General features: G+C 41.7%; 1 protein-coding gene across 3 annotated transcripts in view; it reads right to left on the reverse strand.

The window, feature by feature from the left end:
- Cops4 (COP9 signalosome subunit 4) overlaps positions 1-13,884 on the reverse strand; it is a 30,271-nt gene extending 16,387 nt beyond the window's left edge. Inside the window, exons 1-5 of one of the 3 annotated variants that reach the window (XM_048426874.2) lie at positions 13,724-13,884; positions 5,559-5,638; positions 4,731-4,882; positions 3,308-3,411; positions 2-155 (exon numbers count right to left, since the gene is read on the reverse strand). In XM_048426874.2, the coding sequence (XP_048282831.1) occupies positions 2-155; positions 3,308-3,411; positions 4,731-4,882; positions 5,559-5,638; positions 13,724-13,797 (564 nt within the window). In that variant the 5' untranslated portion in view covers positions 13,798-13,884. The remainder of the gene's footprint in view (position 1; positions 156-3,307; positions 3,412-4,730; positions 4,883-5,558; positions 5,639-13,723) is intronic. The other 2 variants (XM_048426865.3, XM_085691584.2) reach the window with 2 other exon arrangements.
- Between the last annotated feature and the right edge of the window lie 738 nt (positions 13,885-14,622).

Here is a 14,622-nt window from a genome sequence, read left to right on the forward strand (position 1 = left end):
CCTTATAATGTATTTGTAACTGTTCATTCGTGGATTCGTTCTGAAGCAGGGATGCTCGATTTATGTAAGCCTCAGCCTGAACAGGATCATCATCCTCCAGATACAGTCTAGCAATCTTCAGGTAAGTCTCCAACTTGTAGTCTACATTGTATTGTCTAGGATAAATAAAACAAACAAACAGATTCAGCATTTTGTCAAGAAAAATTTTAACAAATAATAAAATTCTTATTATATTATGTTATAGAAAAAAGCTAAGATTCCCTGATCTTTTTAAATATTCTCATTGGTCATATTACAGCTGCTTCTGATCCTCAGGTATCTCATAACACGAAGATCACAAAGACACAAGTGCCAAGTTTCAGCTTATCAGATACCATTAGTGGAACTATATCCAGGCTCAGCCTGCCTAGAGAACAATCTAGCAATTAGTTCCTCAATTATCCTTTGAACTCTTTCAATTTATATGTCCTTAATCCACTATACTTTACTTCCAGATACCAAATCCTAAAAAGACAATAAGGGATGTGCCTAAGTATTTATTACAAGGAAACTAATTTGTAAAGTTACTTATAATTACTTACATTAGGAAAAAATGGAAATCCCTGTATAGTATTTAAAGGAATGAAGTGTGGTGTGTAAAAATGTAGAAAATGTAATGATAATCAATAGATGCTTACAGACACCATCTATTTTTTTTTTAAGTTAAAAAGTGGGCTATGGCTGGCCGTGGTGATGCATACCTTCCACCCCAGCACTAAGGAAGCAGAGGCAGGCAGAGCTCTGTGAGTTCCAGGCCAGCCTGGTCTACATACCAAGGAAAGGCTATATAGCAAGACCCTATGTCAAAAATACAAACTGCGGAATTCAATAGTATATTAAACATCATTAAAATATGAAATACACTTTCATACAACAACATGTAATCTCACTTAGAGTAGTGCGAAGAAAAGACTTTCAGTTTCTTCCTTCTTCATTGCTTATATTCTATTCCAGGAATGAAGAACTGGAAACCTCACATAACTCAAAACTCATAATTCAAGATTCTCATAGAAAAGTAATCTTTTCTATTTGCAGCCAAAGAAGCAGTAATACCTTGTGACAAGGAAAAAAAAAACTTAGAATTCACTTGGCTCCCCTCTGAAATTAATTCTTTACTTGGCTTGTTTTTTGTGGGGGAGGATCATGGGAAGGATGTCTATGAATTAAAATTGTTTGTTTGGCTTATTTATTATCAATAGTTTGTTTTCCCACTCACAACTCAAATTTATATGAATTTCTATAACACATAAAGCTTCTTGAATTTTTCAATTTTTTATCAGGTGATCTATTCACTACTTTAGAAGTCAGACTGAGTAACTCCTTAAAGAAAGCAGCTCCCATTTATCCAGTTATATTCCTGTCCTCTCTCCCTCCCAGCTCCCACCTGTTACATCCGGCTTCCTGAGAGAAGCCATCAGAGTCCTTGCACGAGCTCCACCCTATCACCAGAGCACACAGCCTGCGTGTTGTGTGTTCCTCACATCCCTGGGGCACGTCTGCCTACCAGCGGACAGCTGGCATTTCTGACTGTTACAAAGAGGCATGGCAGTGTCGATGCCCCAACAAAGAGCCAGACGTTGCCAACCTTTCCCAGGCCAGGCCCTAGACAAAATGTCCCCTCCTACTAAATTCCCTTATTTTTATACACTGCTGCGAGAATCCTTTGCCAATTCCTCAATATCTTTGTTTTTAGAGACAAGGTCTCTCTGTGTATCCTCCCTGGCTGTCCTGGAACCTGCTCTGTAGACCAGGCTGGCCTGGAACTCAGAGAGACCCACTTGCCTCTGCATCTGGAGTGCTGGGATTAAAGGTGTGTGCCACCATTCCTGGAGTTAATATCAAATCTTTGCTTTCCAATGACTCATAACATAAAACTCTAACTTTCACTGTGGTCTCCTACACGAATTACTGTCTGGTTGAAAAGCCTACCAAAGAGCCGTCTCCATTCACTTTTCCAACCAGACTCCAGCTCTCGTAGGTTTCACAATACCTGGGGTCACCCCATACCTGCCGAGTGCTGACCACCAGTCACCAGTCAGTCCACTCAACAGCAGCATGTGTCTGAATCCTTCTCCTTCCCTCATATGGCTTCTAGGGAGGAGCACACTCTACTCTGGTGCTCTTCCCTCAACAGACAATCCTTCCCACTTGCTGCAATGCCCTCCAGCCAACTGTCTCCTGCGGTGGGAGTGCTCCAGGCCTCAATACTCACCCTTCCTCTCCCTCCCTTGGAAAGGCATCAAACCAGACCAGTAGGCAATGGCTCCCAAACATCTACTTGTAACCAAGCATGCTCTACTACCTCCAGACTAAAATATTCAACTCACTACTAGCTGTAATCTTAACCTGATTATCACAATGCAAAATGTACACTTGAAATCTCCTTAAAGTATACTCCCTACAGCGCATGGCAACTCCATATTTCCAACTGCTCAGGTTAAAAAAATCAGGACTTGACTGTTTTGTATACTCCACATGGGAAATGAAGCAAAGCCACAGGAACCTCCAAACCACAGCACTTCTTAGGACCTCCTCCTCAGCTATGGTCACGCATAAGCTTCCTAATTAACAGTGCTACTTCTACTACCGCTGCCAATGGTTTATTCTCCACCCAGTAGTCAGTAGGTCATATGTCAAATTATGTTACTTTTCGGCTCAAAATCATCCAATGGCTCACTCTCATGTCATGTCATTTCTTTTCTTTCTTTCCTTTTGTTTCTTTTATTTTTTTTCCTTTATTCTATTCTATTTTATTTATTTATTTATTTATTTATTTATTTATTTTTGGAGAAAGGGTCTTACAATGAAGCCCTGGCTAGCCTTGTAACTCACTGAGTAGACCAAGATGGCCTCAAACTCACAGAGATCTGCCTGCCTATGCCTCTTGAGTGCAGGGTTAAAAAGGTGTGAGCTACCATGCCTGTCCCTCTCATTTTTCTTTCAATCAAAGTCCTTACAAGGGCTTCAAGAACCCCTCGGATCTGATCCCTAGTACTGACTTCATTCTCTTGTCTTTCTCCAAGTTTATTCTACCCACGCTGGCATTCTTATTAAGAAAACACTACAAGTATGCTGATATCTTAAGATCACTATGTCAACAACACAAGGTAACTTGTTACCCTCTGCCCTCAGAGAGCTCACAGTCACTCTCTGAGAAGCACTTACTACCATCTACCATGCAACACATATCGTATCCTCTACAGTAGGAGTAGAAAAGAGTGTTAGTGAGCACTTATACATGTCTATCCAAATCCACTATTTACTGTACTTTTGTCCTGTTTCCAGAGGAATCCCCACCAACACTTGGGCTGCATTCCTCCAATCTTCTTCTTTCTCATAAATAGATGCAAGATGCTGTCTTATGGAAGCAACCTAGAATGACAGATATAGATGTTACTTTAACAGTGCTCTCACCAATGGATTAAACTGGTAAGAAATTCACAGGTTTATGTAAATCATCACATTTTTCTATAAGGCTTGCATTCACAGAATATCAAAACACTGAACTGAAACTACACATTTCTATAATGTGTATTTTTGGCAACATTTTGTTTCCAGTATTAAATTTTGCTTTTGTGTTGCTGCATACATGATACTGGAGTTTCTCTGTTTTTAATCTTGACCTATAAATAATCTTACTAGGGCTACTAAGATTATTCAAGGAACAATGCAACTAAAGTCTGTAATCTGAGTTCAATCCCCAGAATGCACATGCAGGCCAAAGAACAGAACTAACTCTGCAGAGCTGCCCTCTGACCCCGACTGTGCCCAGCAGCACATGCTTACACACCACATAATAGAGAAAACTAAACAAAGACCTTTTTACTAATGCTCCAGTGGGAGCTGCAATATCCTAATAATTTGATTTTACATTGTAAATGCTGTTTGACAGTTTTATATAAAATATGAAACTGAGGAATTATCTCCGTTAAGGAGTTAATCAGATCATAAAAATAACCTATTATCTTAAGATCAAAAATCTGCTGTTCTAAGCCAACATGTCTGGTGCATATACGAAGTCACAGAGACTGAGGCACTGGCACAGCCTCACAGGTTCAAGCCAGACAGGACAGCCAGCACCGAGAGGTGGAGCAGACACATGGTCCTACACTAATGCCCTGTGGCAAAGGGAAAAACCAATCTCTCTGGATCTATCAGGCCCCATTCCCCACTCAGTGGTATGTCTGTGGAGTTTCTGTTTCATTTTGCTTTTTTTGGAGCATTTAGTTTATTTTTATTTTATGTGCATTTGGTGTTTTGCCTGCATGTGGGTCTATGTAAGGGTGTTGGATCCTGGAGTTACAGACAGTTGTTGAGCTGTCATTTGGACGCTGAGAATTGAACCCACACCCTCTGGAAGAACAGTTAGCTCTTAACTGCTGAGCCATCTCTCCAGCACCTGGCATTTTTTTGTCTTATTGATTTTTTGCTTGTTTGTTTTGAATTTTGTTTCTGTGGCTTTAAAGGTTTTTTGTTTGTTTCTTGGAGGCTTTTACATTTTGTTTTGTTTTAAGACAAAAAGAACATAAAGTTGGGTGGGTAGGAAAGTGGGGTGCATCTGGGAACAATTGGGGAAGGAGAAAACATAATCCAAATATATTGTATAAATTTGTTTTTCAAAAAAAATTACTGGGAATTAAGAACTTTAAAACAAAACAACAACAACAAAATCTACAAGTCTAGACTTTTACCTGTTCCTCAAAGGAAATGACTCGAGGCTGGATCTTCTCCAAGGTGAAATGATAGATCTCCTTTGCTGTGCTATCTGGCAGGTTAGGGAGGTGTGTGCAGAAATCTGTCAGCAGTTGCCGTGAGATCACAAGACTGACGTTCTCATTCACCACTTGTTAAAAAATAAGATGAGAAATATAAAACATGAACATTAAGTTTCCATTAAGCAATTAAATTTTACTTAAAATTACCATTTAAAAACTCCATGAGCAGCCAGGTGGTAGTGGCGCATGCCCTTAATCCCAGCACTTGGGAAGCAGAGACAGGTGGTTCTCTGTGAGTTCAAGGCCAGCCTGGTCTACAAGAGCTAGTGCCAGGACAGGCTCCAAAGCTAGAGAAATCCTGTCTTGAAAAACCAAAACCAAAACTCCACAAAGGGCAGTTTTCAATATATTACTCAGAGATTTAACATCTCATGCAACATAGTTAGTTTCTTTATGCTGGATTTTACTGATTATATATCTACTACAAGAAGGCAGGAAAAAAAACACAGTAACTTTTCTAAGAAACGGAAAAAAAACTGAGGAAAATTTACTTCTTGAAAATTTTACTTTTCCTTTTTCCTCTTTATTTTTGTACAAAGGGAAAGCACAGAACACCTATACAGAACCTTAATTGGGATTTCAATTTTGAAGACAATTCATTTGAAAAATAACCCACTGTAAGTGGTTAAAGTCTGGAGTAAGACACTCTCTAAGCACATTTACTACTGATTGTGCAGAGCAGGCTGACGAAGCTCTGGAGAACCACTCACAACACAGGGCGGCAGGACAGTCCATTCTACTCACTCGCTTCCACAAACGCTTTCAAAGCTTCTAGTTGTTCTGTCCCAGACAACTGAATGGCTTTTTCCAGAATCTGACGATATCTAAAACAGTATCAAATACAAATAATAAATATTTAGTCCTAATCATCTAGAATTACTAAGGAAGTCTCAATGAGTCTTGGATGGGTCTATGGACACTCCTGCTGGAGATCGACTATATTAATTAAAGGATGAAGACCTACCCACTGTTGGCGGCACTATTCCCTACATAAGGAATCCTGAACTACAGGAACTAGGAAAGCAGGCTGAGCACAATCTCCAAACACTCAATTTCTCTCACACTAGGCTGTGATGTGGCAGCAGCTTCAAGCTCCTGCTGCCCTGGACAAGTCACCAGGAACTGGGAGCTGAAATAAACCCTTTCTCCTAAGTTGTTTCCAGGTCCTTTATAGCAGCAACAGAAATGAAACAGACATATATGGTCAAATAATTAAATTCTTAAGTTTATTTATCCCTTTTATTGTCTGTTCCTGATTTTTTTGAGTCAGAGTTTCACTGTGATATGGGTCCAAGCCATCCTTGAATTCTCTATGTAGCCCAGATAACCAGAAACCCTTGATCCTCTTGTTTCTGCCTCCCAAATCTAGGATTCTGGGTGCCACCATTCCCTGGCCTATTTATTTATTTCTACCACTAATTATGACATTTACTCAGTCTTTTCAATTTGCCCTACTTTCTTCCATTAATCTCTAGTTGGCAGTTTTCTTTACAGCACACTGAAAAAACACCTATATGTTTTAGCTTCCAGGCCACCATAGGAAACACTAAGCCTTGGAACTGGTGAAACAGCTCAATGGATAAAGTTACTATCTACCAGCTCTGACATGACACCTGAGTTCCATCCCTGGAACCCACACTAGAAGGAGAGAACTGATTTCCAGAATTTGTTCTCAGATCACATGTACACACAAGGTAATAAACAAATGTGATCATAACAGTTGGGAGGGGGGTTCAAGACAGGGTTAGTTCTCTTAGCCCTGGTAGTCCTGAAACTCGCTGTTCTGCCTGGCTCTGCCTCCCAAGTGTTAGAGGCACCACAACATGGCCGAAATCCTAACAATTTTTAAACACTAAACCCCTTAGTTCTCAGGTGCTACTTATAATTTTTAATAATGGGTACCAAACTTTTTTTTTTAATTTTCAAACCCATCAGAAGAGAAGTAAACTCATAACTCTATGTTACTATTCCATACAACTGAATTTAACGTGCATTTTTCTTGAAAAGTTCTAACTGGAATTAGAACTAAAATGCTAATTTTGGGGCTGGAGAGATAGTTCAGCCATTAAAAGCTAGGCTCACTGCCAAATTTAAATACCAATTTTCTTTCAAGTGTCTTTCTTTTTGAGACAGGGTTTCCTCCATATAGACCTGGCTATACTGGAAATCTCTTTGTATATCAGACTGGCCTCAAACTCACAGAGATCCTCCTGCCTCTGCCTCCCGAGTGCTGGGATTAAAGGCATGTGCCAAACTGCCTGGCATCTTACACATTACTTTTAAAAAGCATTAGCTAAAAATATTTTATTTTTGTTTTCTGAGCTAGGATCTCCTTTTATAGTCCAAGTTGGTCAGGGACTCAGCATCGCGCTGGCTAACCTCAGAGAAATTCTCCTTTCTCAGTTTTCCCCGCATTTGAACTGTAGACATGAGCCATCATGCCTGGCTAGCCAAATATATTTACAAACCTAATAACATTTCAATTACAGAAAGTGGTTCACAATGAATCCTAGAAGAAAAACTTGCATAAAAAGGACCCGAACTCATTCAGACTGGTGACATATTTTGTAAGGACCATTTTCAAAGCTACCATTCAGTTTTGTTCCCAACTCATCCAAAATCCCCAGTTCTGTCATGCAATGTTGCAAAGCTACAATGGAAGCAGATGTGCTAGGAGATGTGCAGAGGACAGACAACGATAAGCCTTTAGAGACAACAGTGTTACTTTACATATTACCAAGTCTGACTCCGGAAGAGACAGGACTGGTATTAGAAACAATGAAGTATTTCATTCTAGGTTCACACACACACACACACACACACACACACACACACACACAATTTAAAATTTTTCTATGCCTATATTTATATACTTATTGATCTGAACATATTTTCAGATAGGTTATGCTTAATGATATATCACTTATTTTTTGATTGATTTATTTTCAAATTTAATTATATTTTATTAAATCAAGGTTATAGCTAAGTCTTATATTTACATTCTTCTAGAGTATTTTATACCAGCTAATATTCATAGATGAGTACTTAAAGATAAATTTGAAGCCTAACCTAAAGTTAAAATTTGTTTTGATGCCAGGTATGGTAGCCCAAACCTTTAGTGCTACTATTTGGGGGGCAAAGCCAGGGAGATCTACATGAGTTCAAGGCCAGCTTGGTCTACAAAGTCAAGTCCAGGACAACCAGGGCTACAATGAGAAATCCTGTCTCCAAAAAACCAACCAACCAACAAAATTAAGATTTATTTACTTTTACTCTGTGTATGGGTGTTTTGCCTACATTGTTTGTGCACAATGAACATGTAGTACCCACGGAAGCCAGAAGAGGGAATCGGACCTGGAACCAGAGTTATAGATGGTTGCTAGTCACCCTGTAGACAGGTACTGGGAAATGAACCTGAGTCTTCAGGAAGAGCAATCAGTGTTCTTAACTACTGAGCCATCTCTCTGGCCAATTACTAGTAATAGGAATACTATTACTAGTAATAGGAAGAACATCCAAAAGCAAATAGAAGTTTATTTTTAATGTATTTAATTGCACTGGAACAAAGGTATCAGAACCCCTGGAACTGCAGTTACAGGAAACTGTAAACTGCCATGTGGGTGCTGGGTGCTCTGGAAGAACATCCAGTGCTCTTAACTCCTGAGCCATCTCTCCATACCTACAAATAAAACTGACTGAATTACATTAGAAATGTCCTGTTTAAACTAGGTGTGATGGCATGCCTATAACCCCAGCACCTGGAGGCAGAAGCAGCAGGATTGTGAGTTCAAGGCCTCCATGGGTACTACATGTTCACTGTGCACAGGAACCCTGTTTCAAATAACAACCAACAAATGCACAAAAGCAGAGCAGTGCACCTGGCCCGCAGCTCACTGTAGAAGCAGTGCACCTGAGACATGGGATATCCTTCTGTATATGTGCTGCTTTTATTGATGAATGAATAAAGTTGGTTCAGCCAATGGCTTAGCAGAGTAAAGCCAGGCAGGAAATCTGAACAGAGATATAGCAAGAGTAGGTGGAGTCAAAGAGAAGCCATGTAGCTGCTGAAGGAGAAAGAGGCCAGAAAAGAACCTTACCGGGTAAGCCAGTCTTGTGACAATATACAAATGAATAGAAATAGATTAATTTAAGATGTAAGAGCCAATTAATAAGAAGCCTGAGTTAATAGGTCAACAGTGCTGCAATTAATATAGTTTCTGTGTGATTATTTGGGTCTGGGTAGCCCAGAAATGAACAAGCAGTCTCTGCCTACACACCTGGCCTGCAGCTCACTGCAGAACAATGCACCTGGCCTGCAGCTCACTGCAGAACAATGCACCTGGCCTGCAGCTCACTGCAGATACATGCAAATGACTACTGTTTTAAGTCACTAGGCGACTGACTATATTTTGAGTTAGGAGTTCATAAACATGGACTAAATACTGGTTTGACTACATGTGACTTCAAAGTTTCTTTTTGTGTGAGTATTCCTCCCCTTGGAGTCCTCCCATTCTCAGAAGTTCTTTCCCATTTTTCCTAAATTAAGCTGTTTACTTTGAAAAAAATAAAAAGTATATTTTTCTCCATATATAATGCTAATAACATTATCTATTTGCTACATAATGTTTGCACACAAACAGCATTTATTCTGGACATAGGAATCACTAAAACTGTCCTGGAGGAGTAGCAGAGAACCAGAAACCTTGAGTTAGAAGAGGCCTTTGAGGTTACTGTCCCTCTGTCCCTGCAGACACCCGTGCACATGCTCTGTCTTTCCACTCTAACACAGAGTCTACCTCGCTAGAGCAGATTACAATCTTAGTTTTCTCTTCTCAAAGTCTTCTCAGTAAACAAAGGCAACTAAGAGGTCTTCTGTTACTAACAACCTCTTATAAATGTTAGCTGGTCCTGGCAGGGCACATTTATAAACACAGCTTTGGGAAGCCTTAGGCAGAAGAATCAGGAAGGAGTTGGAGGCCAGCCTGAGCTAAAAGAAACCCTGTCTCAAAAGAACGAACAAACAGGACTGGAGAGATGGCTAAGAGGTTAAGGACGCTGACTGCTCTTCCAGAGGTCCTGAGTTCAATTCCCAGCAATCACATGGTGGCTCACAGCCATCTACAATGAGATCTGGTGCCCTCTTCTGGCATGCAGTCATACATGGAGGCAGAACACTGAACTGTATACATAATAAGCTCTTTAAAAAAAAAAAAAAAAAAAGAAGAACAAACAAAAACGTTTAATCTGCAAATAGCTCCCAGCCTCCTCTGGATACCTCATGCACTCTAGAACTGGAAATAGGAAGTTGTAAAGGTCATATTTTCATAGGATTGATTCAACCAAGACCCTGTTGAATAACCCATGTCCTGATATCTGACCTCAAAAAACGCTTTAAAAAGAACTATATTCTGGTCAGGGTATGGAACAAATGAACAGATAAACAATCTATGTTCAAATAAAAGTAAGTTATTGTTGGGCACTAGCAGACCAACTAAACCAGGTCTGGCGTGGGGATGGGTGAGTATTGGAAGTCACATTGGTTGAAGACCAAGTAGGTTAGCCAACTGAGTTAAGACAGGTCATCACAACAATTACCTTCATACACTCCCTCTCCAGTCCTCTCTCCTCTATTTTTGACTTTTGGATTTTTTGAGATAGGGTTTGACTATCCTAGAACTCGCAGAGATCAGCCTGCTTCCAACCCCAAGGCACTGGAACCGAAGGACTGCACTACTACCTGTGGCTTCTAAAACTTTCCTTGAAAAGCAATTAAGTTATTTTTATGCATGTGTTTTGACTGCATATATGTCTGGGCACCACATGCGTGACTGGTGCCCTTAGAAGTCGGAAAAGGGCTGGGCAGTGGTGGTTCACGCCTTTAATCCCAGCACTCAGGAGGCAGAGGCAGGCAGATCTCTGTGAGTTCGAGGCCAGCCTGGTCTACAAGAGCTAGTTCCAGGACAGGCTCCAAAGCTACAGAGAAACCCTGCCTCGGAAAAACCAAAAAGAAGTCGGAAAAGAGTCCCCTGGAACTGAACCCAGGTCCTCTGCAAGAGCAGTAAGTGCTCTTAACAGCTGAGCCATTGCTCCAGTTCCCTCTTCTAAAGCTTTCTAAGAGGTAATAAAAAAGTATTTTTATGATAAGAAAAAGCAGCCTATATCTGTAACAACAAAAAAAATGCTATTTAGATGGCCAGTTTCTTATACTAAATTTGGATAACTGCTAATTCAATCGTCAGAAAGCACTTGTAATTGAGTTTTCAACAAAAAAAGCAATATAGCCTGAATGAATACAAGTGAGCTTTTGAGACAAACCTGGGTTCACATAGAAGTTATGTCCCCTTCTGGCTATTTACTGATTGAATCAACATTTCTTGAACAACATACTGTATGAGAACAGAGGATATCAGTATCAGAAATCTTGTATTTCATAATTCCTTAATGTAGAAGCTTTTGTTTCTCGGTTCCCAATATAAAAATCTGAAATGAACAGATGACATGTGTTTCATAAGTTCTGTGGCTGGCAGAACTGTTTTGTTATGAGGGCAAACATCCTAACATTCTTACCCAGTAGTACTGGGTAAATACCCTGGGGCAAGGCCAAGAGTATTCTCAGGAAGCAGCGCTGAGGACTGGAGAGAGCGCTTTCTGTTCTTCCAGGGAACCCGAATTTAATTCCCAGCACCCACGTCAGGTGGCTCCAGAGGATGACTCCCTCTCCGGCACCCATGGGCACCTGCACACAGATGGCATTCACACTCACATACTCATAAATAAAAATAAACTGAATCTTAAGACAAGAAGGAAAGCAAAACCGAGGGAGGGGCTAGTTAGTACTGTGTGAGATACCACTTATCAAGCCAATTATTTCATTTCCTCTGAAAAATAAACTCGTGGTAAACCGCCGCAGTAACGGCTTCCAGTGATGCACACCACCCTTGTCCATTCCTTACACGATCACGCTGCTACTAACGAGTTGGTGGCACATTCCATTTCCTTTCCCTTGAATCTGGGCTGGCTTTGTTACTTGCTTTCATCAGGATTACAAAGTTGATGGGAGACTTCTCAGACTAGCCCTAAGCCTTGCAGCTTCCATTCTCAGCCAATTAGAACATTCTGAGTGGAAGCCCCAGAAGAAAACCAATGCTAAACTATGGAATGAGATGACCGGGTCAAGAGCCACATATCTACATGAGTCCAGTCCTAACTGAACTGTCAGTCAAGTTAATCTGCATAACTGAACCAGACAAGCAACACCCAGAATCCTGAGGGGGAAAGTACTTTTACACCACTAACCATGTATCTATTAAGCAGCAATAGACAAAAGAAACAACCCATTGGAGACATACTACTTTTCATCTCCAATTCAGAGCTAAAGAGGAAAATAGTAAGCCGAAGTTCCAGAATTCTTTCCAGTTCAAAGAACTATACCTTATCTGATAACTAATAGCCTTACATTTTCTGAAATATAGTGAAAATGCAAAGGAAATATGAGAGAATACATACACTACTTTTATTTTCATCTAAATCTAATATTAATACATGCAGAAAAAAACAAACAAGGAAGGCATACTCCACTATTTCCAACTCCTGGAATAAGACCGTGTGCATTTACCAACTGCTTACCAATAACAATTCTATGACGTTTTGTATACTTCAAGACTGAATTCGGCTATTTAAGTGTGATAAGGACACAGACACACACTCATTTTGAAATCAGATAAGACTTAAGTCTCAGCATTAAACTGCCATTTTTTTAAAGCAGAAAAAAGAAGCATAAAGTAGTAAAGCCCAGGGTATAACTAAACTTAGCAGCGTTTTAAAAGGCAGCGCAACCACCACACTGCATGTATGTGTGTGACACACACACCCCGTTTCAAGGTGCGGGCCTGAACGAGTATACCATTAATTAGATCAACGTGCTCTCAATTGTCAACGTATAAATATTAAGAACAATCAGAGACATACTTTCAGCAGAAAGGGCCGGGTGCAAGGAAGCAGGCCCTTAATCCCAGGACTCGGGAGGCAGAGGCAGGAGGATCTCTGAGTTTGGAGCCACCATGGTCTACAGAGTGAGTTCCTGGGCAGCTAGGGCCACACAGAAAAAAAACAAACAAACAAAAGGCTCAGCAGAAAGCAAAGCTGTGAAATCTACAAAAATAGAACGACTGAAACTGTTCGACTACTTGGGGAAGCGACACGTCTCAAATGGTGACTTCGAGTGGACCTAAGCATTCTACGGTTCCCACAAAATCCCTGAGCGGCCTGTGGAAACATCACTGTTCTTGACATCCTAGGCCGGGGACATTCTGTCTGTGTTCTCTTCTACAGAGCTGGTGACAGCTGAGAGTATCCGGAACACTAAGGACAAACACAAGGTATGAACTTGAGAAGTTCTGGACGGCGTGACAGCAGCCATATGTCCTCGGCTCCTATCCTCCTGGAAAGTCTTAAGATCAAATCAAAACAAGACAAAAGCAAAAACCAACTCTGCCATCAGAGTCCAGGATATAAATTTATCTCCACCAAGGCGAGGGCGGAGGCGGCAGCAAACCCAAGTCAAACCCGGTGTGTTGGGCTCGCCAGGCACACACTAACGAAGGCGGCCACCGTCGAGGAAGCCGTCATCTTTCCTGCCATGCTTCCAGAAGCCGGAGGAGTCCGTAGAGGACGGTATGAAGGACGTAATAAGCTGGCAGTCAGGCCGGGTCTTGGGCGGCCAGGACCCCAGCACCCCGTCCCTTCCACTGTCTGCAGCTCCCAGCATTTACCGCCACGGCCGACTGCAGGCCCGCCCCCCTGAGCCCTCGGGCCTACCACCTCGGCCCCACGCCCGAGAGCCTCCGTCACCCCTAGGCAGGTCAGTTTGTGGCTTCCCTCCCGCCTCTGGACTCCTAGGAAATACTCACTTGCCCGCCAAATCTTTATGAGAGCCACTCGAATTCATAAGCTGGGCCAGATCCTGGCGCACGGCAGCCGCCATCTTTCTTCCAGCTCAGCCCCGGCTGCGGGCGGGACCTCGCGCAGCCGAAAAGAAAACGAGTGTGGTCCTCCAGAGTGCGGCAGAGGGAACCCGAGGAGCCATAGAGTCGAGCCTTTACGGGCCAGAGCGCCAAGTCTAGGAGTCGGAACTAGCTCCGCCCTCGGGGTTGAGTGACACGAAACTCCCGCCTAGGCGTCTCGAGAGACCGGGATCTCACGCTCCGACCTGGGATTGGCTGGAGGACTTGAAGGCGTGTACCTGGTGCAACCTCAGTAAGGGCCCGGATTGTCAAAACTACAGCGTTTTCCGTAAGTTCCGGGCATAAGGATTCGTTCGCCCTGTCTTCAAGACCTCTCTGAAACTACCTATAGTAAAGAATGGGCTGTTTTTAGTTTTTATTTCCAGTTCGCTATAGTCCAACACTGAAAAAAAGCAAAAAAAACAAAAAACCCACAACCCCTCACCTCCAACACACACACACGCGCGCACACACACACACAGAGGGAGGGAAAGAGAGAGAGAGAATGAGAGAGAATTTACCTGGAAGAGACTACACCATGATCAAGAAAGTGATCCTCTCAAGTCTAAATGATCAAAGACCTCAACATAAAGCCAGCCATACTGAACCTTACAGAAGACAAAAAGTGGGAAGCATACTTGAACGCATTGGCACAAGGAACCACTTCCTAAATATAACCCCAGCAGCACAGACACTGAGAGAAACAATTAATAAATGGGACCTCCTGAAACTGAAAAGCTTCTATAAAGCAAAGGACATGGTCAACAAGACAAAACGACAGCCTACAGAATGGGAAAAGATCTTCA

Source organism: Myodes glareolus, chromosome 8 (assembly GCF_982192425.1).
Source record: "Myodes glareolus chromosome 8, mMyoGla1.1, whole genome shotgun sequence".
Classification (NCBI taxonomy): domain Eukaryota; kingdom Metazoa; phylum Chordata; class Mammalia; order Rodentia; family Cricetidae; genus Myodes; species Myodes glareolus.